This window comes from Bufo gargarizans, chromosome 2 (genome assembly GCF_014858855.1).
Source record: "Bufo gargarizans isolate SCDJY-AF-19 chromosome 2, ASM1485885v1, whole genome shotgun sequence".
NCBI lineage: Eukaryota > Metazoa > Chordata > Amphibia > Anura > Bufonidae > Bufo > Bufo gargarizans.
Window position 1 is genome coordinate 50,761,022 of NC_058081.1, and position 25,574 is coordinate 50,786,595.

Sequence of the window (25,574 nt, forward strand, 5' to 3'; positions counted from 1 at the left end):
TGCTGGCAGGAAGATGGGGCACTCCACAGGTGGATCTATTCGCATCCAAAAGAAACGCAAAGGTACCGATGTTCTGTTCGTTAAACCCACGGGACAATCCCTGGGCGTTGGATGCGCTCACAATTCGTTGGGACTGGGATCTCAGTTATGCGTTCCCACCATTGCCTCTACTTCCCAGGATAATCCAGAAACTCTACCTAGAAGATACGACACTCATCCTGATAGCTCCCTATTGGCCGAAGAGGAGCTGGTTTCCTGCTCTAAGGAATCTATCAGTAGAGGACCCATGGCCTCTTCCTGCCAGGAGGGACCTGCTTCACCAAGGCCCAATACTACATCCAGACCCAAGCTTCCTCAAGTTGTCAGCTTGGATCCTGAGGTCCAGAAGTTGAGGTCACAGGGGCTCTCGGACCAAGTGATAACTACCCTTAAAGCTAGTAGGAAGAAGGTTACCTTCTCAATCTATCTAAAAATTTGGAAGAGATTCTGTACATGGATGGGGAACCCAGCCCCAAACTTAGAGCCGCCCAATTTCTTGAAGATCTTGGACTTCCTCCAGCAGGGACTTGAACTAGGTCTCAGACCCTCTACCCTAAAGGTACAGGTCTCGGCACTAGCCTGCTTCTTTGATCGAGATATAGCCAGTCATCACTGGATCAGGAGATTCATGAAAGCTGCCTCCCGTCTACGTCCCTCTCTAAAATCTAGGATCCCCAGCTGGGACCTTAACGTGGTACTCACTGGCTTAACTCTCGCTCCATTTGAACCCCTATTTGATTGTTCCATCAAACATCTATCATTTAAAACTGCTTTCTTGGTGGCCATCACGTCCGCAAGAAGGATAGGCGAGATCCAAGCATTATCGATACAGGAACCCTATCTCCGTATCACCGATGATAGGATTATTCTTAAATTGGATCCGGGTTTCCTGCCTAAAGTAGTATCGGACTTCCACCGAAACCAGGAGATAGTCTTACCCTCCTTTTGCAATGATCCCTCTAACGATAGGGAATCTAACTTCCACTCTCTAGACGTAAGACGCTCTGTCTTACGGTATCTTGAAGTGTCAAAAGGGTTCCGTAGATCCAATAACCTGTTTGTGCTCTTCTCGGGGAAGAATAAGGGTCTAAAAGCCTCCAGATCCTCTCTAGCACGGTGGATAAAAGACTCCATTTCCATTTCTTACGAGTCCCAAGACCTGTCTTGCCCCTCAAATTTAAGAGCTCACTCTACCCGGGCTATGTCCTCCTCCCAGGCAGAACGGGCCGGAGCTTCCCTTGAAGACATTTGTAAAGCCGCTACGTGGTCTAACATCCACACCTTTACAAAACACTATAGGTTAGACCTATCTAGCTCAGACTTGTCTTTTGGACGAAAGTCCTTCAGGCGGTCGTCCCCCCCTAAGCTATAATTTTTTATATCTCCTTGTAGCCGTCGTGGTGATGAAGTGGAAAGCCGGAATTAGACTTACCGGTAATTCAATTTCCACGAGATCACCACGACGGCACATATATTCCCTACCCTTCCTTAAGCCTTACCTGGGAGGCTATGAAGTAATACCCTCTCGGTTTAGTATGTTTTGTTCTCACCACTTTTTTTCTGTCTCTGTAATTTTGGACACACTGGTGTTGGTGGTGGGAGGGGGGGATTTAAACCCTCTCTCTGTTCCTGCCCCTACAGAGGTCAGGGGTCAATCTCCTTGTAGCCGTCGTGGTGATCTCGTGGAAATTGAATTACCGGTAAGTCTAATTCCGGCTTTATAGGAGGACACTTCTTAACACCGGCGATTGAGATGCCAGTCTTAATCCTTGTGCGCTGCCGGTGGCCGTGCGACATGATTTAATCTATGCTATCTCCCTTTGCTGGCATACATGAAAGTCATTTTCCACACCAAACCTGACGTGGAAAATTATGAATTAGACGGGCCTGCCTGCACGCCCAATTCCCCGTACACGCCACGCCTCCTTTTTTTTCACCACTTAAAATTAGCGTGTGCGGGGAATAGCCGTAGATTTGCAGCAAAATCTGTGAATTAGATGTGCCAAAAGTGGCGTAAAAACGATTATAAATGACCTCTATAGTTGTTCAGTATTTTTGCAGAGTTGCAATCTAGAGAAGCACATAAATGTAAGTATGCAGTTGGAACAATGTGTAGTATTTTACTACCGTAAACATATCCAAGACAGGCCTACTCAGTGCAGGTGAATCACAGTTGGGTGTGGTCTGTGCTTGAATCTGCTTCTTCTACCTGACAGCTCCTCTTGTGTCACTTGCATTCCTTGCCTTCATGGTAGTTCCTTATATTACTGATGTTTGTGCCTCCTTCGACACGATCACCAGGATGACCTCCCTTTGTATCTTCACTACCTTGTGCTATCAGATGGAGTTGCAGTAAGAGTCTGCAGCTTTTTGATATTTCACTGTCCACCATTTGTCATTGGTGTGGTGTCTCCTCTTTCGTATGCCTTGTCTCAGGTCTGTACCTCTCTCCTCGTTTATACCTGTACAACTGTGTTTCAACCTTTGTCCTGGTATCTAAATCCACCTGTGCTTCAGAAAAACAAATAGAAACGCTGTAAAACTCACCTGGTCGTTGCCTTCACACTGCTTGTCCTTCTCTGAACTACAGGCTTCTCTCTTAGCCTTCGCTGACTACTCGTCTTTCTGTCCAACTTTTGGTTTCTCTCCCTTCATCTTTGGTGGTCTACTCATCTATTCTTCTGTGTATATCTGGGTGGACTACTCTCCTTTCTTTTTGTCTGTGTTTGGGTGGAATAGTCCTCTTTCTTTTTCGTTTGGAGGGCTACTTTTCTGTTTTTTGGTCTGTCCTTGGGTGGGCTACTCTTCTGTCTTTTGGTGGATTGTTCTTCTGTTTTTCGGTCATTCTTTGGGTGTTAACTACTCATCTATGTGTTTTCCAGTAGACTACTACTCTGAGGCTCTGCCTTTCTGTTTGTCTGAGTATACTACTCATCTTTCTGTCTTCTCATCTGTCTTTCGGCCTGATTATAGGTGTTGCAGATATTTAACTAAACGAGCTGAGCAAGTTTTATTTGCCATTACACCCACGGATAACTCCACGATTGGCACAAAGCATCAAGATCTGATACTTTGGATACAAAAATGAAGAAACATTGAACCTTCAGACTGGCATGGTCAAGATAATCTACAATAATTCCACGTGTTGTTGCCATTTTTGCAAAAAGCCAAGGGATTTAACTTAAGGAAAAAAAAAGTCATCTCAGGCCAGGAAAGTTCCTGGTAGAACATTTCCATAACTGCATGTTGGTGGATACTCCTCACAATGGTTGTTCATTTTCAAGACCAGCATTATGACCACCTCAAAAAACAATGCCGGCAGCGAGGACGTCCCTTTGAGGACCCCAGTTTCCCAGCAAGTGACCATTCCCTTTACTATAGCAGGAGTCCTCCCAGAGTTGTAGAGTGGAAACGTCCCCAGGTAAGTTTCTCACTGTTTTATGGATACTACTATATAAAACAACTGTATGGACACTTTTATATGACATATACTGTATATTAGCATCCTTAATGGAAACTATTATATAGAACTACTGTGTTGGCACTCATTTAGGGTTACTACTACTTGGCACTACTCTAAGGGTTCTCCATTATTGATACTTCTATATGGTGTGCACTCCTCTATGAATACCAATATATGGCATTTCTCTGAGGGCTTTGCTGTATGGATATGTGTATATGTGTTCCTTTGGGCACTCTTATTGTATGGAAAAACCTTTATTGATACTACTATATGTCACTTCTCTGAGGATTTTCCCTTATGGATACTACTATACTCTATGTCACCACTATGTGAGGATAATCTTGTTTATCACACCTCTATAGGGCACTTTATGCTATGTGGAAATAATATTTAATCAGGGGAACTGGGAACTTAAAGTGGCCCTGGAAATAAAGCTAAAATTGTCCCCTATGTTGTAGGTAGGTCCAAAAACACAAATAGGTGGAGCCAACAATTCCATATTGCGGCACAAAATACCTCTCCAGCAGACCAAAATTCCACAGGGCAACACAATATACTGCCCCAGCAAAACCAAATGCCACAATGCATTGCAAAATAATGCCAGAGCAGAACCAAATACCTCCTAAGAATCTGCCCCTCTGTGGTGGCCAGTGCCAGATGCCACATTCCATCCTCCTATTCCAGTTGCCTCAGGATGGTAATACAGTTCAATCCAGGAGTCAGGAGTGAATCCGGCCAAGTACATAAGTGCTTGACGACCCCAGCATTAAACTGTGGGAGCTTTAGACCATTACTATGGGGAGGGCTCAGATGGCCCCTGGACATTGGCCAGCTGGAAAGTTGCCCTGTAGGTTTAATGTCCAGTCCTCCCCTGCATATAAAAATAGACAAGAACTCCCTTTAGTTAGTGATTTGTTAGTGGAGACCCTCACACTATGACATTCACATGTCCTAACGCAGCTTTTGGAAAGGCGTCCATGTGAGTTGCCTGTAACAAGCTGTGGTGACACTTTCCAAAATTTGCTATGGCTCTCTTAGATATCTAGTCCCCTTACTACTGGAAATCTAGTAGTAAAGACAATCTACTGACCCAAAGGCTTGGCAAACATGGTGGCCCTCCAGTCCCCAATTCCACGGCAATAAATTGGCAGAGGGAATTCAATACATCCAGCAGAACCAGGAAATTTACAGTATCTCCGTGATACATTTATGCCTAATGATTTCTGTCTCCGTTACAGGAGCTTGTTCAGTCACCACGTCTGTTCTCTGATGGTGGCATCAGTCCACGGGATTTGCAGCAGGGCAGTCTGGGCAACTGCTGGTTTGTTGCAGCTGTTTCTTGTCTGGCTGGTGATCCATCAATTTGGAAGAAGGTAAGTCACCTCCATTTCTGAGGTAGACTATCTGGGAGGGACCCTATCGAACCTCCACAAGAACCATATGCCCATATACCTCTGAGGCTGGTGACCACTTGCACTCTATGGACCTGTCACCTGTGCAGTCAGGACAACAAAGACCAGTGGGGAAGAAGGAGCAGCAGTACTTTTTTTTTTTTTTTTTTTTTTAAACGTCAACTTAGATAACCTTATTTAATTATTCTAATCTACTATGGAAACTCCTTCAGAAAGTTACTAGATGTTGGATATCCACTGTGTGGGAGCTGCAAATGTCTTGAGAAACTGGTTTCCCCTGTTTCTGTTACATCTAGTGACTCAGTAGCTTTGCACTTGTTGGGTGGGATTTTTTCCTAAAGATTGCACCCTGTCTACGTTCCAGGAATGTTACTCAGGGCTTGATTGCTACATGTCATAGATACAATCCAGAACACCTCTTGTATATAGTGATATAGATCCTGCTGTTATAATCTGGGCATCTTCTGTATATAATTATAACATATACAATGTGGTGTACATGGGGATATGGACCATGTGGGTATACATGTGGATATACTATTTTTTTCCCCCTTCAATCTGAAGCCCCTTTAAAAAAAATGCTTCTATTTTTTGCAATGAACATCCCAAACCTGTACCCTCCCCCTTCAGAACACTCAGGTATAGCAAAGATGCTCTTGATCTATAGCAGTCCATAAAGTCCACTTCGTAAAAGCGTCTGACAGAAGATCTTGTTCGTTCCACTCTCACCCTCACCACCCCAAGTAGGAATACAGCAAATGTATGGGAAATCCAAGAGAAGATTAGTATCATTAAGAAGATAAAGGCATAATTGAAGGTGTCCCCTCCAAAAAGGCCCTTCACCTCTACCAGGGTAGACATGGAGGCACCATCCAGTGATCCGAGCTCCAGCCCCAATCATGGTGCAGGAGTCAGTTCCAGCCTCAACTGCAGATCACTCTGGGCCCAAACAATATCTCTGGAGTTCCCTGGAAGCCAAACCAGGGGCATCCATCCAAGCCACCCACATCTTCATACGTTTAGAGATTGCACCCCTATTCCTATATATCCCTCTTTCAAGGTTAATCCACCAGTTAAGTTTGGATATATTCTCAGTTATCCTAGGATTACATTTATCCAGCCAATTTAAATTCTGCGCCATTTACAACATTCTTGCTACTGCTAATTTATCAGGCTTGGTGATTGGTAGGTCCTCGACATATCCCCGCACACATACAAAGGGAGTCAAATCAACTGCAACAGAATACAGAAAGTGGATGATATGAAACCCTTTTTAACCATGTCTTCTACCACAGGTTATACCTTCTCCTGAAGAACAAGACTGGCCTAACTCTGGTGGAAGTTCCCCACATTGTGGAATCTTCAGGTTCCGCTTTTGGCGCTTTGGCCGTTGGGTAGAGGTTGTTACTGATGACCGTCTGCCCACATCTGGAGGGGAGCTGATATTCTGTAGGCCTGGTCAGAAGGGCAATGTGTTCTGGTGTTCGCTACTTGAGAAGGCTTATGCAAAGTAAGTCACACTCTACTCTTGTGGTGTCTGTTTTATTCTTTCTTGATCAAACCTTTTTCCTCTTCTGCCATGTTATATTGTGCCCTTTTGTAGACTTATTGGGAATTATGAAGCCCTAGATGGAGGCAGCACGGCTGAAGCTCTCATTGACTTTACTGGTGGAGTTTCCGAGACCATCAGTCTTTGTGAAGGGAATTATGGGTCAGATGAGGAAAAAAAGAAGTTATTTAAGTCTTTGATGAAAGCCTACTCTCGGGCATCTCTCATTTGTGCGGCCATTCGGGTAAAGATTGTTTATAAAGTTTTGTCCTTCCACCTGATACTATTATTAAGTCAAAACTAGGCCATATTGAGGGGCGATAATGGGTGCTTCCAAGGATTAGACCAGATATGGGTCATGTAGATGGATGAGGAGAGTAGAAGAGATGATCATTAGACTATGTTGTGGTCAGAAATAAATAGCTTGCTGTAAGGAATGGTACTGCGATTCTGGACTATTTAAAAATATTAAGCATTCTCCATGATTTGGTGGAGAATGGGGCTATGGAGGTGAGTTGAAGATAATAAAGACTTCCAATAATTGGGTTTAAAATTGAGATGCGTAAGGTATAGTAATGAATCATTAAGCTAAAATCTTTACCCATTAGACTGTGAGATATAGAGTGGTCTTGAAAATGGGGCCAGGTTAGTGTAGATCAGGGATCAGCAACCTTCGGCACTCCAGCTGTTGTAAAACTACAACTCCCGGCATGCTCTTTCCACTTGTATGGGAGTTTAGAGAGCAGCCAAGAAAGAGTGCATGATGGAAGATGTAGTTTCACAACACCTGGAGTGCCGGAGGTTGCTGGCCCCTGGTGTAGATGGTAAGACAGAATTGGGTCTAGACATAGATAATAAGCTTTCTTGATCAGAAAGAGACCCTGAGGACACAGCCAGAATCTAGCCATGGAGGCCATGAAAAGTCCTACAAATCAAACCAGAATTAGTCAATGGAACATACAATAACAAGGGTTTTCAAAATTTGGTTAAGAATTGGGAGGAGATAATGAGTGTTTCTGTTAATGGGACAGAATTTAGATTGGTAAGAAGAGATAGTGAATCCCAATGATTGGGACAGAATCAGGTCATTTAGGGGACAGTGATGATTCCCAGTTATCTGGGCAAATATTTGAGTGCTTCCAAGTTCCAGAAGCCCTTAAAATTTAGCAAGGAAATTCCACCTGATTATTTCTATGATAAAACTAATTTGATTTCTCTTTCGATCCAGCCAAGTTCAAGTCAAGCCTTTGAAGAGGTCCTTTCCAGTGGCCTCGTAACAGGCCATGCCTACAGTGTCACCGCCATTAGGAATATAAATCTACACTCCGGACTATTGTCGCTTTTTCGGACACATAAATTGCGGCTCATTCGTTTACGAAATCCCTGGGGAAGCGGAGAGTGGAAGGGAGCCTGGAGTGATGAGTAAGGGATGAATGGAGACACAAAGGAAAGCTATGGGCTGGAAGTTTAAGCCACTTGATGGGGACACATATTTGTCTTTTTGTAGGTCGGATGAATGGAAGAAAGTAAGTCGAAGAGAGAGAGAAAAGTTGGGGGTCACTGTTAACGATGATGGAGAATTCTGGTAAGTGTTGACTAAGGATCAAATTGTCCTTGGCAATGTATGCATGTGGCTCTCTTCATTGAAGTCTAATGGTGTCACTGGCTTGGCTGTCTCTCTACCTCCTATAGGGGGGCTACCTGTAAACTGAGCAACCACTTTTCTATATAACTGCCATAGACTCAAATGGGGTATAAGTTCAAGAGGTGGGATGGAGGTTACCCCAAATTTTATGTTCAGAGCCACCACCAACCTAACTCTGGTCTTTGGCATGGACATATAAATAAATGCAACTACCCCATAGGTCAAGCATTCTGTGGTGGTTCCAGCTTATGGTATGTACCCTTCTGCACATGTGATGATGTCAGAAGAGTGCCATGGCTGCTGGTGCTTACATAGGTCCTACTTTTCTAGGATGAGTTGGGTTGACTTCTGCTCTCACTTCACTGATATTACTCTCTGCCGACGAGTCAACACTCACCTTCTGAGCACTCAGAAGACATGGAAAGAAGAATCGGCCTTTTCAGCTTGGAAGCAGCATTCTGATCCCCTGAGAGACAGGAGTGGTGGCTGTCCAAATTATAAGGACACCTACTTACACAACCCACAGGTATAAAACATCACAATTAGAGGGACATTTTGACCTAATCATGCCACGTCCCCGAATATTTCAATGCCTGAAAGCCTCTGGCACAGATAATATAATACAGTAGTAATATACAGGAGACAAATGCTCTAACTAAGTCTCTTGTGTTACAGTTCTGCTTTGATGTCACGTTAGACCAGGACAATGTTCTCATCTCTCTGGAGCAGGAAGACCGAAGAACCCAGCGTACAGCAGGGGGCGGCGAGAACCTGCCTATTGGATTCTTTCTTTTTAAGGTTCCAGACAGTAAAAGTAGACGTTTTACTTGTACTATATCTTAGTCTTCTGCCCTTTATTATTCATTGTACTTTCTTCTGTCAGGTGGAGATGAATCGCAAATACCGGCTACATGTCACTCCCCAAAAAGTTACTTCTTCAACATACATAAACTCGCGCAGTGTCTTGGTTCACACTGAGCTGCCACAGGGTCGCTATGTCATCCTCCCAACCACTTTTCATCCCGGGGTGACTGGGTCCTTCTTCTTGAGGGTGTATACAGACTGCGCAAGCCACCTTAGGTAAACAACTTAGCCCAAGAGATATTCTAGTAGATACCAGTGACTAAAGAATCAACATTTTAATCACTAATGGACATAAGGGCTGGTTTTTTCTTTACTTTTAATATACCATTGATTGTAAGAGACAGGGTAGGAAATATACTGCCCTGTCACCAAGGACTGCAAATGGTATGTTTCTTTGGGTCATTTCGGTAACAAAGAACCATAAAAAGGCTCCAATACATTATATTTACTAGGGTATAAACAAACATGGGCAAATATGTGAAAACTACTGATAGATTTTGGCTCACAGGGAACTCAAGCAAGATGCTCCTCAGCCTTCCTGTATGTCTTTCCTGGTGGGTACTCCACGAGTGGTCACTACCATCACAGTGCATGCAGCATCAGGACTATCAATGCCAGGGAATAGCAGAGGTACAGTATTACTTCTATAGTAACATTTTACACTCTTCAAAATATACTGACCAATGTTTTTCCTTGTAGACCCCGCTGTCTATGCTAAGGTTCACTGCGAGGGCAAAAAAGTGACCTCAAGGACAGTCAAGGGACAGAATCCAGAGTTTGACCTGAAAGCGGTATTTTACCGCAAACATGAGAAGCGACCTATAATTGTGCAGGTTGGTTGCTTTCCTACTTTTATATTTTTTGCTCACGTCAGGTCCTCTGAAAAGTCCCTTCTGCACCATATCAAGATTGGCTAGCTTTAGTGTGGGGATTCGCCAGTGCAAATGGACCAATGATAGGAGCCTCATTTTAATGGTCCAGATGTCTACAACAGAGTAGAAGGTACCTGTGTGAACATGTACATGCCACTCAGGACAGATGATCCTGGGTCTTAAATAGTCTTCATGTTTACCTAAACAGGGATCCTTCCTTTTCTTTGGCCCCATAGCTGCCTCCATGATCTTAAGGTCTAATAGACCAGGAACCAACTGCTAAACTTCAAATTGTACTTTTCTATTTCAGGTTTGGCTGTCTCGCTGGACCAGGGACACTTTACTGGGTAGTGTGTCAATCCCATGCCCTGTTGGAGAGTCCAACCAAAGTTCAGTCCTGAGACTACAGAGGAAAGACGTGACATCTGCAGGATACATCATGGTGGAGACGTCGAGCAGCTCAGACTTGACTTCACTCTGACTCTTTCATGTCTTGTTCTCGTCTTTTTATCTTACCACCTACTTTTTCGCTCTAGCTTTGTCTTCCTCTCCCCCTCTTTCCTGTTCTACAATACTATCAATCAGCACTTCCTTTCCATTTCTCAGTACCTTTTTTCTACTGCATCTGAAGATGAAGAGACTGTTCCTTATAGTCCTCTACTTCATAGGTGGAGCAGGTTCAGGTAAGAAATTGTTGAAATGTTCTCATGTGTTATTTTGTATTATTTTATACCTCACTCAGTTCAGTAGACTAGATACCATACCTAGTGATGTCACTCTCATAAAGGCGGCCATATCTGGAGGTATGTGCAGTCTTTTTTTGGACCCCTAGTCTGCTGATGGTGCAGCAGGGGTTCAACATATGGGGAATTAGCAGTTGTATAGCTAGGGGGTTTATGATTTACCTGGTGTTTGAGGAGATCTCAGCCTCGTATGAGGATCACAGCTCTAAAAATGGCCCATAATGGTTGGGTGGCCAAGTACAATTTGTGGATTTAGACCCAGGAGCTTTACGTTATACCTCTAAATTGTAGGAATGAACTTGCAGAAAAATATTTTATGTCTTCATACCTCCCTAAACAAGGCATGGTTCTTGGCCGGGGCAGATGTTCAACTCTGCAGCTTGCTTTATCTGTTGTGAGTTTATTCTCGATTTGCAGCAATGACTTTGGTGTACATTACATTGCCAGCCACAGTATATCACCCCAATGTAAGCCATGACACCCCCCCCCCCTAAGTCAGCCACAGTTACTACAAAGCCAGCTTCATTGATCCTCCACCATTTTAGCCAGCTTGAGCCAAAAATATAACCCTAAACCCACATATCCAGCATTATATCCCTAAGTGCCAGCCACAGTTGCTATATTCCCAGCTAAATTGCTTCTTTATTGTCAACCAAAATAAGCCCTAAGTATAAATATATAACCACCTTCTTTATTCTTTGACCAGCACAACAATCATCCCTTCTTGATCTATACTTCACCAAAAGACCACCTGATTCGTACCTAGTATTCTGCACCCCTCAGATCCCAGAGGAATGGGTGACCCAACTGCACTGGAAGGAAGAACATGCCAACGGAACGTACAGTGTCATGGCTGTGCTAAACCCACACTGGGGAAATTACACCAAATTTCCTTATCAGGAGGCGGTGAAGTTACATATAAAGGATGGCAAAACCTACATGATGGAGATAATAGCCCTGGAGATATATGTCTGCTGTGAAGTTGTCACATTCCCATCTGGGAGTATTCTGGAAAACTGCATAACCCTAGAGGAAAACACAGGTAAGATGATAAGGATTGTCTCTCTAAGGTAGTGCATCATCTAGCGATAGGAAACTGATCTCATACCAAGAATATAACTACTATAATACTGCCTCCTATGTACAAGAATATAACTATTATAATACTGCTCCTATGTACAAGTATATAACTACTATAATACTGCTCCTATGTACAAGAATATAACTACTATAATACTGCTCCTATGTACAAGAATATAACTACTATAATACTGCTTACTATGTACAAGAATATAACTACTATAATACTGCTCCTATGTACACGAATATAACTACTATAATACTGCTCCTATGTACAAGAATATAACTACTATAATACTGCTTCTATGTACAAGAATATAACTACTATAATACCGCTCCTATGTACAAGAATATAACTACTATAATACTGCTCCTATGTACAAGAATATAACTACTATAATACTGCCTCCTATGTACAAGAATATAACTACTATAATACTGCTCCTATGTACAAGAATATAACTACTATAATACTGCCTCCTATGTACAAGAATATAACTATTATAATACTGCTCCTATGTACAAGAATATAACTACTATAATACTGCCTCCTATGTACAAGAATATAACTACTATAATATTGCTCCTATGTACAAGAATATAACTACTATAATACTGCCTCCTATGTACAAGAATATAACTACTATAATACTGCTCCTATGTACAAGAATATATCTACTATAATACTGCCTCCTATGTACAAGAATATAACTACTATAATATTGCTCCTATGTACAAGAATATAACTACTATAATACTGCCTCCTATGTACAAGAATATAACTACTATAATACTGCCTCCTATGTACAAGAATATAACTACTATAATACTGCCTCCTATGTACAAGAATATAACTACTATAATACTGCCCCTATGTACAAGAATATAACTACTATAATACTGCCTCCTAAGTACAAGAATATAACTACTATAATACTGCCTCCTATGTAGAAGAATATAACTACTATAATACTGCTCCTATGTACAAGAATATAACTACTATAATACTGCTCCTATGTAGAAGAATATAACTACTATAATACTGCTCCTATGTACAAGAATATAACTACTATAATACTGCCTCCTATGTAGAAGAATATAACTACTATAATACTGCTCCTATGTACAAGAATATAACTACTATAATACTGCTCCTATGTACAAGAATATAACTACTATAATACTGACTCCTATGTACAAGAATATAACTACTATAATACTGACTCCTATGTACAAGAATATAACAACTATAATACTGCTCCTATGTACAAGAATATAACTACTATAATACTGCTCCTATATACAAGAATATAACTACTATAATACTGCTCCCATGTACAAGAATATAACTACTATAATGCTGCCTCCTATGTACAAGAATATAACTACTCTAATACTGCTCCTATGTACAGGAATATAACTACTATTATACTGCTCCTATGTACAAGAATATAACTACTATAATACTGCTCCTATGTACAAGAATATAACTACTATAATACTGCTCCTATGTACAGGAATATAACTACTATAATACTGCCTCCTATGTACAAGAATATAACTGCTTGCTTTTTTATCTTTCTCTCAGATGTGCACAAACTCAGATATGCGATTTTGGGGACATCAGTGGTCGGTGGGTTCTTCGTCCTTGGCTCCTTTGTTCTGATATGTCATATCTGCTGGATGAGGAAGCATACCAGGTATGATCCTGTAATATGGATTAGGGAACGTGATATATTGTCATGGAACCTATCTCACATCTATCTGCAATGACCCAGCAGGAGAGGATGGGTGCCCCTTTGGGGCACATCCTGAGGATTCTCCTGCCTGATGGTAGTTTGTGGTGCCCTTTGTGGTGATGATCTGTAAGGTGTAAGGCAGGATACCCTGCGGAGTAGAGGCAATGATGAGGCAGTTTTGCAGGAGAACTGTTATTAGTTCCAGCTCTCAGCATGCATGGACTGGCAGTTCTTACACAATGTGCAGTTTCCACCGGTTTCACAGGTTACACGGCTGCAATAACAGTTGGTCGGCCATGATGTTTCTTTGGAGCAATTTTCCTTACTTTGCACTTCTCTAGCTGAGTCCATAAGCATCCATCCCCTAACGCCGTACTAAGCTCTGCACCTTCTTTATAGGTTTCGGTGTTCACAGTTTATGTTACTACAGGTTTCCAGGGCTGGATGTAGTATGGTGGGCATATCCGGATTCTGCCCTTTAGGCTGGTGCAGGGATGGAAGCCTTTCTCTTTCCGGACGATGTTGAGTGTATAAGCTTGTCTTTTCAGTAGTTTATCTTCACAGTTTCTCCTCGCACCTCCTCTCTACACTGGAATGCACTTCAATGTTTTCTTTCTCCATTTTGGCTTACTTCGGGGCTGTCTTCTTCAGACCCAGCACACTGCGTTGTATGGACATCCAATGTCTCTACACTGACTGCACGGTACTCAGAAAAGGCAAAATTACATGACACATTTAACCCTTTTGTAGCATAAATACAGGAAATGCAGAAAAATAACATTTGCAATGACACACTGTCTGCATGTCTGTCTATCTCATCTATATCTCACATCTCTCTCCCTTTCTCTCTCTCTCACACACATCTCTCTCTTTCTCCCTCTCTCTCTCTCTCTCTTACACACATCACTCTCTTTCTCTCTCTCTCTCTCTCTCTCATGTCTCTATCTCCCTCTCTCACCATCTCTCTCTTAAAACACATCTCCCCCTCTATCCACCACTCTTTCTTTCCCTCTCACACACATCTCTCTCTTTCCCTCTCACACACACCTCTTTCACTCTTTCTTACACACACCTCTCTCACGTCTCTCTCTCTCTGTCACATCTCTCTCACACACATCTCTTTCCCTCTCTCTCTCTTAAACACACCTCTCTCTCTCCCTCATCTCTCTCCCACACACATCTCTCTACCTCTCTTTCTCTCACACACATCTCCCTCTCCTCTCTGTCACACAGACATCTCTCTCTCTCTCTCTCTCTCTCACACACACAGTTCTCTCTCTCTCTCCCTCTCACATATCTCTCTTTCCCGCTAACACACCTCTCTCACACACATCTCCCTCTCCTCTCTGTCACACAGACATCTCTCTCTCTTTCTCTCTCACACACACACAGTTCTCTCTCTCTGTCCCTCTCACATATCTCTCTTTCCCGCTAACACACCTCTCTCACACACATCTCCCTCTCCTCTCTGTCACACAGACATCTCTCTCTCTCTCTCTCTCTCTCTCTCACACACACAGTTCTCTCTCTCCCTCTCACATATCTCTCTTTCCCGCTAACACACCTCTCTCACACACATCTCTTTCACGTCTTTCTCTCCCTCTCTCACATCTCTCTCTCTCACACACATCACTCTTTTTACCCCTCTTTCTCTCTGTCTCTCTTACACACACCTCTCTTTCTTGTCTCTCTCCCTCTCTAACACATCTCTCTCACACACATCACTCTCTTTACCCCTCTTTCTCTCTCTCTCTCACACACAACTCTTTTCCTCTCTCTTACACACACTTCTCTCTCACATCTCTCTCTTACACACACACACCTCTCTCTCCCTCTCTAACACATCTCTTTCTCCTTCTCAAATTCAAGCTTTATTGGCAGGACTAAGTACATTTTAGCATTGCCAAAGCATTCAAGGATTTTTGGGGGTGGATTGGCGGGGGGGGGGGGTTGGGGGGATATGATATGGGGTAATGGGTAAATCTGGGGGACATATTCAGGGTTGAGGGATGATATAACGGGGGGAGGGTTAGTCCATGTTGGGGATTTAGCAGTCCGGGGTCTCTTATGTTCCTCTCAGCCGGTGACATCCGGTGACATATTGTGCAGCTATTCTCACCATCGGCTCCTCTTCTCCCAGCACAATGTGGAGTCTCCTCTTCTCTTCCATAGAGGTGAAGTCTGGGATGAGACTGGAGAGTCCCTGGAAGTGAGTGTCCCTCAGCGCTGAGTACTTGGTGCATTGTAGAGCAGAAAGTGGCCCTCATCCTCCAGGGCCCCCTGGTCACACTGCTGGCACAGTCTGCTCTCCCGCGGCTTGTAGGTCTGTCTGTGCCGCCCCATCTCCATGTCCAGGCTGTGGGTGCTCAGTCTCAGGACTTATCTGTCTTTGGGCTCTTGTAGTATCTCCAGGCATGGGGCCAGTCTGTATTCTCTCTGCAGCGATTGGTAGACGGGGAGTTTCTTGGCGTTTGCTGTGTCATTTCTCCATTCTCTGACACAGTTTTCTTTAGAATTGTTCATTACATCCTGTATTTGGTGTTTTGTTAGGCCGTGTGTGTGGGAGCTTTGGACGGACAGGGTGGAGATCAGTGGTTGCAGCCACATGGTTTGGAGTGGTCCTTGTTGGCCAGTAGGGCTTTATGGTGGTATGAGGTGGGGCTGCTGTTCTGTAGGTGGTTCCAATGTCTCTCTCACACACCACACACACACATCTCTCTCTTTCCCACTAACACATCTGTCACTCACACACACGTCTTTCCCTCTCTCTTACACACACTTCTCTTTCTCACATCTTTCTTCCTCTCTCTCGCACATCTCTATCTCACACACACATCTCTCTCTGTCTCTCTCAAATCTCTCTCACATCTCTCTCTCTCCCTCTCACACATCTCTCTCTCTCACACACACACATCTCTCTCAAATCTCTCACACATCTCTCTCTCTCCCTCTCACACATCTCTCTCTCTCACACACACACATCTCTCTCTCTCTCACACACATCTCTCTCTTTCACACGTACATTTCTCTCTTTCACACGCACATTTCTCTCTCACACACACATTTCTCTCTCTCACACACATCTCTCTCACACACATTTCTCTCTCTCACACACACATTTCTCTCTCACACACACATTTCTCTCTCACACACACATTTCTCTCTCACACACACATTTCTCTCTCACACACACATTTCTCTCTCACACGCACATTTCTCTCTCACACGCACATTTCTCTCTCTCTCACGCACATTTCTCTCTCTCACACACATCTCTCTCTCTCACACACATTTCTCTCTCTCACACACATCTCTCTCTCTCACACACATTTCTCTCTCTCACACACATTTCTCTCTCTCACACACATCTCTCTCTCCCTCTCACACATCTCTCTCTCTCACACACACACATCTCTCTCAAATCTCTCACACATCTCTCTCTCTCACACACATCTCTCTCTCTCACACACATCTCTCTCTCTCACACACATCTCTCTCTCTCACACACATCTCTCTCTCTCACACACATCAGTCTCTCTCTGACGGATGTTCGGCTATGTCTGGACTATTTAGGTCATTGTGTGGTTTACCGAATATTTCTGGTAACTGATTGTCCCACAGTTAAAGGTGTTTTCTGGTTTCACAAAAACATAAATAACACCAACATTCAACCTTACAAGGCAGATGATGAAGTTCATTACAGCGTAATTTAAATCTGTGACCCACTCCTTGTATTTACATGCCGGGCTCATGAGCAGTGTCTGTAGGTCTCTGCCTCTACTTCCCGTCTGAGATCGAACATCACCGATCCAAGCCTGCTTGAAGCCCTGCTGTAAAAATCATGGCTTAAGACACACCATCGTGCTGTCATCACATCTACAGGGCAGGGTCTGGGAGAATGAGCAGAACACCACCCTGAGAGGCAGGCCCGTCGCTACCCAACAGGCAAAACAAGCAATTGCTTGGGGCCCCGAGCTGGCCCGGGGCCAAGCAGAGCCGGTGCCCGATGGTATATTCTAACCCCCAGGCGTTCCCATGGTGACGGGGACGCTTGCCTGCGGGTTAGAATATACCATCGGATCTAAGTTTTACGAGCTCAGTGAGATCGTAAAAACTCAAATCCGATGGTATATTCTAACCCCAGGCGTTCCCATGGTGACGGGGACGCTTGCCTGGGGGTTAGAATATACAGGGCCACGCCGCTCACAGCAGTATATTTATAAACAAACTAATCAGTAACTACTTTAACTTTAATCATTGCTCATTGCTGAGCTCTTTACTTGGATTATTTGGATATCTTACTTTGTCTTAGCTCCGGTAATAGCAGGCAGTGCGGGGGGCGGCGCTCACTCACTGACCGACGTCACGCACCTGCTCCTCCCACTAGGCGGCGCAGGCGCGTGACGTCAGTGAGTGAGCGCCGCCTGCACTGCCTGCTATTACCGGAGCTAAGACAGAGTAAGGTATCCAAGTAATCCAAGTAAAGAGCTCAGCAATGAGCAATGATTAAAGTTAAAGTAGTTACTGATTAGTTTATAAATATACTGCTGTGAGTGTCGGGGAGGGGGATTTGTGGATGGCACTGTAGGGGGATCTGTGGATGGCAGTGCCATCCACAGATCCCCCTACAGTGCCATCCACAGATCCCCCCTCCCCTAAACAGTGCCATCCACAGATCCCCCTACAGTGCCATCCACAGATCCCCCCTCCCCTAAACAGTGCCATCCACAGATCCCCCTACAGTGCCATCCACAGATCCCCCCTCCCCTAAACAGTGCCATCCACAGATCCCCCTACAGTGCCATCCACAGATCCCCCCTCCCCTAAACAGTGCCATCCACAGATCCCCCTACAGTGCCATCCACAGATCCCCCCTCCCCTAAACAGTGCCATCCACAGATCCCCCCTCCCCTAAACAGTGCCATCCACAGATCCCCCTACAGTGCCATCCACAGATCCCCCTCCCCTAAACAGTGCCATCCACAGATCTCCCCCCTAAACAGTGCCATCCACTGATCCCCCCTAAACAGTGCCATCCACAGATCTCCCCCCTAAACAGTGCCATCCACTGATCCCCCCTAAACAGTGCCATCCACAGATCCCCCCTAAACAGTGCCATCCACAGATCCCCCCTAAACAGTGCCATCCACAGATCCCCCCTAAACAGTGCCATCCACAGATCCCCCCTCCCCTAAACAGTTTCATCATGGCACTGTTTAGGGGAGGGGGGATCTGTGGAAGGCACTGTTTAGTGGGGATCTGTGGATGGCATTGTTTAGGGGGGATCTGTGGATGGCACTGTTTAGGGGGGAGATCTGTGGATGGCACTGTTTAGGGGCGGCGGGATCTGTGGATGGCACTGTTTAGGGGGAGATCTGTGGATGGCCCTGTTTAGGGGGGAGATCTGTGGATGGCACTGTTTAGGGGAGGAGGGATCTGTGGATGGCACTGTTTAGGGGGAGATCTGTGGATGGCACTGTTTAGGGGGGAGATCTGTGGATGGCACTGTTTAGGGGGGAGATCTGTGGATGGCACTGTTTAGGGGAGGAGGGATCTGTGGATGGCACTGTTTAGGGGGAGATCTGTGGATGGCACTGTTTAGGGGGGAGATCTGTGGATGGCACTGTTTAGGGGGGAGATCTGTGGATGGCACTGTTTAGGGGAGGAGGGATCTGTGTATGGCACTGTTTAGGGGGGAGATCTGTGGAAGGCACTGTTTAGGGGAGGAGGGATCTGTGTATGGCACTGTTTAGGGGGGAGATCTGTGGATGGCACTGTTTAGGGGAGGGGAGATCTGTGGGTGGCACTGTTTAGGGGAGGGGGGATCTGTGGGTGGCACTGTTTAGGGGGGAGATCTGTGGATGGCACTGTTTAGGGGAGGGGGGATCTGTGGATGGCACTGTTTAGGGGGATCTGTGGATGGCACTGTTTAGGGGAGGGGGATCTGTGGATGGCACTGTTTAGGGGGATCTGTGGATGGCACTGTTTAGGGGGATCTGTGGATGGCACTGTTTAGGGGGAGATCTGTGGCTGGCACTGTTTAGGGGGGATCTGTGGATGGCACTGTTTAGGGGAGGGGGGTCTGTGGATGGCACTGTTCAAATTTCATGCACATTAAATGCAACAGCAGTATTTGCACTGTAAACCTCCTTTTTTATTTATATAAGGTGTGGGTGAACTTAAACTGTATGGCTATACTGTGGTTCCTGTAGGCTTTGCGTGCGTAAGGTGTGGAGGGGGGGGCCTCCATGTCTATTTTGCTTGGGGCCCCCAAATTCCTTCAAACGGCCCTGCTGAGAGGAAAGGTATTGTCATACCCAGGGGCGGATTAAGTGCATGATAGGCCCGGGGCTGTCTACCCAACATGGGCCCCTCCCTCCATTTTAGTTTATTTTTTTAATTTTTTTTATAAAGAGGCTGCGGTGCTTCGTGCGCGCCACAGTCTCTTCCTAGGCCATATGACATCACATTTATCTAGGACACAGCAGCTCACAGCACTCGAGACAAAAAAAAAAAATACCCCAAATTACCCCAACTTGGCTCCTAAACTGAAAAATGTAGGAGCCAAATAACATTTTTAGTCTCAAATTTAAAATATATATACAGTTGCAAGAAAAAGTATGTGAACCCTTTGGAATTATATGGATTTCTGCACAAATTGGTCATAAAATGTGATCTGATCTTCATCTAAGTCACAACAATAGACAATCACTGTCTGCTTAAACTAATAACACACAAAGAATTACATGTTACATGTTTTTATTGAACACACCATGTAAACATTCACAGTGCAGGTGGAAAAAGTATGTGAACCCTTGGATTTAATAACTGGTTGAACCTCCTTTGGCAGCAATAACTTCAACCAAACGTTTCCTGTAGTTGCAGATCAGACGTGCACAACGGTCAGGAGTAATTCTTGACCATTCCTCTTTACAGAACGGTTTCAGTTCAGCAATATTCTTGGGATGTCCGGTGTGAATCGCTTTCTTGAGGTCCTGCCACAGCATCTCAATCGGGTTGAGGTCAGGACTCTGACTGGGCAACTCCAGAAGGCGTATTTTCTTCTGTTTAAGCCATTCTGTTGTTTATTTACTTCTATGCTTTGGGTCGTTGTCCTGTTGCAACACCCATCTTCTGTTGAGCTTCAGCTGGCGCATTTCATGCCCTAAGTTCTCCTGCAAAATGTCTTGATAAACTTGGGAATTCATTTTTCCTTCGATGATAGCAATCCGTCCAGGCCCTGACGCAGCAAAGCAGCCCCAAACCATGATGCCCCCACCACCATACTTCACAGTTGGGATGAGGTTTTGATGTTGGTGTGCTGTGCCTCTTTTTCTCCACACATAGTGTTGTGTGTTTCTTCCAAACAACTCAACTTTGGTTTCATCTGTCCACAGAATATTTTGCCAGTACTGCTGTGAAACATCCAGGTGCTCTTGTGCAAACTGTAAATGTGCAGCAATGTTTTTTTTGGGACAGCAGTGGCTTCCTCTGTGGTATCCTCCCATGAAATCCATTCTTGTTTAGTGTTTTACGTATCGTAGATTCGCTAACAGAGATGTTAGCATATGCCAGAGACTTTTGTAAGTCTTTAGCTGACACTCTAGGATTCTTCTTCACCTCATTGAGCAGTCTGCGCTGTGCTCTTGCAGTCATCTTTGCAGGACGGCCACTTCTAGGGAGAGTAGCAGCAGTGCTGAACTTTCTCCATTTATAGACAATTACTGTGGACTGATGAACAGCAAGGCTTTTGGAGATACTTTTATAACCCTTTCCAGCTTTATGCAAGTCAACAATTCTTAATCGTAGGTCTTCTGAGAGCTCTTTTGTGCGAGGCATCATTCACATCAGGCAATGCTTCTTGTGAAAAGCAAACCCAGAACTGGTGTGTGTTTTTTATAGGGCAGCTGTAACCAACACCTCCAATCTCATCTCATTGATTGGACTCCAGTTGGCTGACACCTCACTCCAATTAGCTCTTGGAGATGTCATTAGCCTAGGGGTTCACATACTTTTTCCACCTGCACTGTGAAGGTTTAGATGGTGTGTTCAATAAAAACATGGTAACATTAATTCTTTGTGTGTTATTAGGTTAAGCAGACTGTGATTGTCTATTGTTGTGACTTAGATGAAGATCAGATCACATTTTATGACCAATTTGTGCAGAAATCCATATCATTCCAAAGGGTTCACATACTTTTTCTTGCAACTGTAATTATAATAAAAAAGACTTGGAGGAGAATACAGCACCACATACCGCTTACATCCAGTGACATCTCCTGTCATGTACACCTTCTCTTTCATCTTCTCCTCCGTTTGACCCAGAGCACCATGACTAATACTTTCAGCCGCATCTTGTCTCTACAGAACTTGTTACACAGACACCCTAGATTTCAAATTTTTTCCATCAACCTCCCCATGCTGGTGTCTGAACAATGTCATCCTGCTGCCACTCCCAATACTGTGGCCGTTGTGCTCCCCAATGCCCCAGGTACTATACTGCGGAAAAAATAGCGACCCCCAGCAGGCATAATTGGGGTCAGTCATCAAACCGGTGTAAAGTAGAACTGGATTTACAAAGGATCTGTTAAAAATAATAGGTGGAGTCTGATTGGCTGCTATGGGCAACTAAGCCAGTTCTACTTTACACCAGTTTCATAAACTACCCCAAAGGTCCCTATAGTGTCTAAAGCAATTATAATGCCCCCTACAGTGCCCCCAGTAATAATAACATCCTATATTGTGCTCTAGGTAATAATCCCTGTATAGTGTCCCCAAAAATAATGTCCCCTAATATGTCCCTGTAATAGAAATGCCCCTACAGTGCCTTCCCAATAGCAACATCCCCCACACTGCCCCCATATAGTTATTCCCCCCCCCAGTAATTTCTTCCACATAGTAATCCCCTTACCGTTCAGATACTGATGACATTTGTCCATCCAGTTCGGCCTGTCGTCCTGCAAGTTGATCCAGAGGAAGGCAAAAAAAACCTGTGAGGTAGAAGCCAATTTTCCCCACTTTAGGGGAATAAAAAATTCCTTCCCGACTCCAATTAGGCAATCAGAATAACTCCCTGGATCAACGACCCCTCTCTAGTAGCTATAGCCTGTAATATTATTACACTCCAGAAATACATCCAGGCCCCTCTTGAATTCCTTCATTGTACTCACCATCACCACCTCCTCAGGCAGAGAGTTCCATAGTCTCACTGCTCTTACCGTAAAGAATCCTCTTCTATGTCTGTGTACAAACCTTCTTTCCTCCAGACGCAGAGGATGTCCCCTCGTCACAGTCACAGTCCTGGGGATAAATAGCTGATGGGAGAGATCTCTGTACTGACCCCTGATATATTTATACATAGTTATTATATCTCCCCTCAGTCGTCTTTTTTCTAAAGTGAATAACTCTAATTTTGATAATCTTTCAGGGTACTGTAGTTTCCCCATTCCAGTTATTACTTTAGTTGCCCTCCTCTGGACCCTCTCCAGCTCTGCTATGTCTGCTTTATTTACAGGAGCCCAGAACTGTACACAGTACTCCATGTGTGGTCTGACTAGTGATTTGTAAAGTGGTAGGACTATGTTCTCATCACGGGCATCTATGCCCCTTTTGATGCAACCCATTATCTTATTGGCCTTGGCAGCAGCTGCCTGACACTGGTTTCTGCAGCTTAGTTTGCTGTTTATTAAAATTCCTAGGTCCTTATCCATGTCAGTGTTACCGAGTGTTTTACCATTTAGTATGTACGGGTGACTTGCATTATTCCTTCCCATGTGCATAACCTTACATTTGTCAGTATTAAACCTCATCTGCCACTTCTCTGCCCAAGCCTCTAATCTATTGTGACCAGCGTCTTCTCTTTTTGCAAGCCATGGCTTGAGAAAGGCTTGGTATAAGCCGAAACGTTGCCTTGTCTGGTGTGTTGATCGAAATAGACTTTCAAAAAGAGAAGATGCTGGTCACAATTGCTTTATTTCCTACAGTTTGGAGCGGGAAGGAGCCTGACCTCTGGTGACCATGCATAGCTAGTATAAAGTGTCTTAAACTTTTCTGCTAGGTCATCAGTTGGAAACTCTCTTAAAACCCCTTTAAGCACCGAGGGGGCGTAGCACTACCGTTGCTCCAGGAGCTATTTCTGCCCCTTGGTGCTCCAACTGCCTAATTTCCATACAATGAAAGTACACATTTCTCAGCAGCCATCCAGGATATATTGTTTTAATCAGCATGATCAATCCTACCGGGTAATGTACATAGTTTGATAGGGTTGATCTTGCTGGCAGAGACTCTTTTTTGCTAGTGTACATAATTAAAATTGTAGAATTTTCAATTTTCGGCAACTTTATATATTATGCTTTCCGATTATTTGCTTTAATGATGATCATATGTTTTTATGGAACAGATTCAAATTTAGCATGTTTATCACACACATTTCATTCCTTCTTATTCTCACTGGGCTTTTTAAATTGTAAATTTTCAGATATAAAAAAACATTTCAATACCACAAACAGCTGAAGGGTTACCTTATAGGGAAATATCTTAAATTTTATTTTATTTTTTTCTTTAGGATATGCTTTTTATAGGTGATAGATGGCAGTCCCACCTATTTACATACAATAATTTATTTTATATTTTCACAGTAGGGTCTTCAGTGTTAGAGGGCCAAGGCAACAAGTATGGACCAGAAGACAGAGATCACACGTGCCCTACAGAAGAACCTTACCCTCCATGAACCTTGCATATGAACCTCCTCATGATACTGATCTTCAGAGTGACACTCCACTACCCGCAAGGACTCATCTCCTGCTTCCACATCTAACAAGCCAAGCACCTGCTGAAGATCTACCCCCAAGAAACCCTACCGTGAACAGTCATTGGCCTTCTGAAGAACTTTCTCTCATAAATCCTTCACCTCTTAGTTTCCCGCCCCCAAGGAACAATGCCGCACATGAAGTCTTGCCAACACCACAGCAAGTCTATAGTAATATACACCATCGAAACAAGCAATACCCAAAGGCACATCATGGAAAAAGCTTTCAGATTGCACCAACCATAAACCAAAATCACCCTGAGATGTTCTCATATGAATCTACTGATACATCCACCGTACCATATTACCATGCACAATCACGCCCCTGGTTATTCAAGGGTACATCCTGTTCTTCTGAAGACACTGCTTCTCAACATTCCTCTAGAATAAATACTCCAAGGCCTCCAGATTCTCCCTTCATTACTATCAATCCCATGTATCATAGTGGGACAGGTTGGACTCCTCATCCCAAAAATGCCTATCAAAAGTATGAACGTGCCTTGATCTCATGAAAAAAAAATTGTATAAGACCTTTGTACATACCCGTGAAAGACTATATGGTACCTAAAGTTTATCTATAGCTGAAGCATATATGGGACCATGAGGGGTGGCAGTTCTTACATTTGAATCCGCATGGGTCTCATTGCCAAGTTTGGCAAAATTTGGGATTCAGATGTAAAGATCTTGTCAAGCACGTTTTGAAATGGCCACCTTGTTTCCTTCTTCTGTGAGTCTATGCAACAGTGCACTGGATCAAATGATCACCTACTTCAAGGCCTGATGGACTGTTCCAGGCCAGACTAGGACTAGTTTCAATGGTGGGACCAAATACAGTTCTTAAACCGTGGCCTGCATAGGTTTGTCCCATTGTTTAAGTAATAGTAAAAATGTTGGACAGGTGACACCACTAAAGCTCCACGCTGTAGTGAAGATCCAGTAGCATCGCTTCAATTCAGTAGAAGGACTTACAGACGTGGACAAAATTGTTGGTACCCTTTGGTCAATGAAAGAAAAAGTCACAATGGTCACAGAAATAACTTTAATCTGACAAAAGTAATAATAAATTAAAATTCTATAAATGTTAACCAATGAAAGTCAGACATTGTTTTTCAACCATGCTTCAACAGAATTATGTAAAAAAATAAACTCATGAAACAGGCATGGACAAAAATGATGGTACCCCTAGAAAACACAGAACATAATGTGACCAAAGGGACATGTTAATTCAAGGTGTGTCCACTAATTAGCATCACAGGTGTCTACAACCTTGTAATCAGCCATTGGGCCTATATATATGGCTCCAGGTAATCACTGTGTTGTTTGGTGATATGGTGTGTACCACACTCGACATGGACCAGAGG

General features: G+C 43.9%; 1 protein-coding gene across 3 annotated transcripts; it reads left to right on the forward strand.

Annotated features, from left to right (window-relative positions):
* Nucleotides 1-2,289: 2,289 nt before the first annotated feature.
* On the forward strand, nucleotides 2,290-25,181 carry LOC122927237 (calpain-5-like). 3 transcript variants are annotated; one of them, XM_044278893.1, is made up of 16 exons: nucleotides 2,290-2,475; nucleotides 3,013-3,460; nucleotides 4,741-4,875; nucleotides 6,210-6,424; nucleotides 6,518-6,707; nucleotides 7,692-7,885; nucleotides 7,971-8,048; nucleotides 8,439-8,634; nucleotides 8,784-8,906; nucleotides 8,992-9,188; nucleotides 9,481-9,602; nucleotides 9,672-9,805; nucleotides 10,155-10,527; nucleotides 11,294-11,629; nucleotides 13,256-13,367; nucleotides 24,044-25,181. In XM_044278893.1, exons 2-13 carry the CDS (start codon nucleotides 3,305-3,307, stop codon nucleotides 10,323-10,325), a joined length of 1,911 nt encoding a protein of 636 aa, XP_044134828.1. In that variant the 5' UTR covers nucleotides 2,290-2,475; nucleotides 3,013-3,304; the 3' UTR covers nucleotides 10,326-10,527; nucleotides 11,294-11,629; nucleotides 13,256-13,367; nucleotides 24,044-25,181. The 3 variants fall into 3 exon arrangements, with proteins under 3 accessions (XP_044134828.1, XP_044134830.1, XP_044134829.1); XM_044278895.1 differs by having other exon boundaries at nucleotides 24,047-25,181; XM_044278894.1 differs by having other exon boundaries at nucleotides 2,293-2,391.
* The last annotated feature ends 393 nt before the right edge of the window (nucleotides 25,182-25,574 follow it).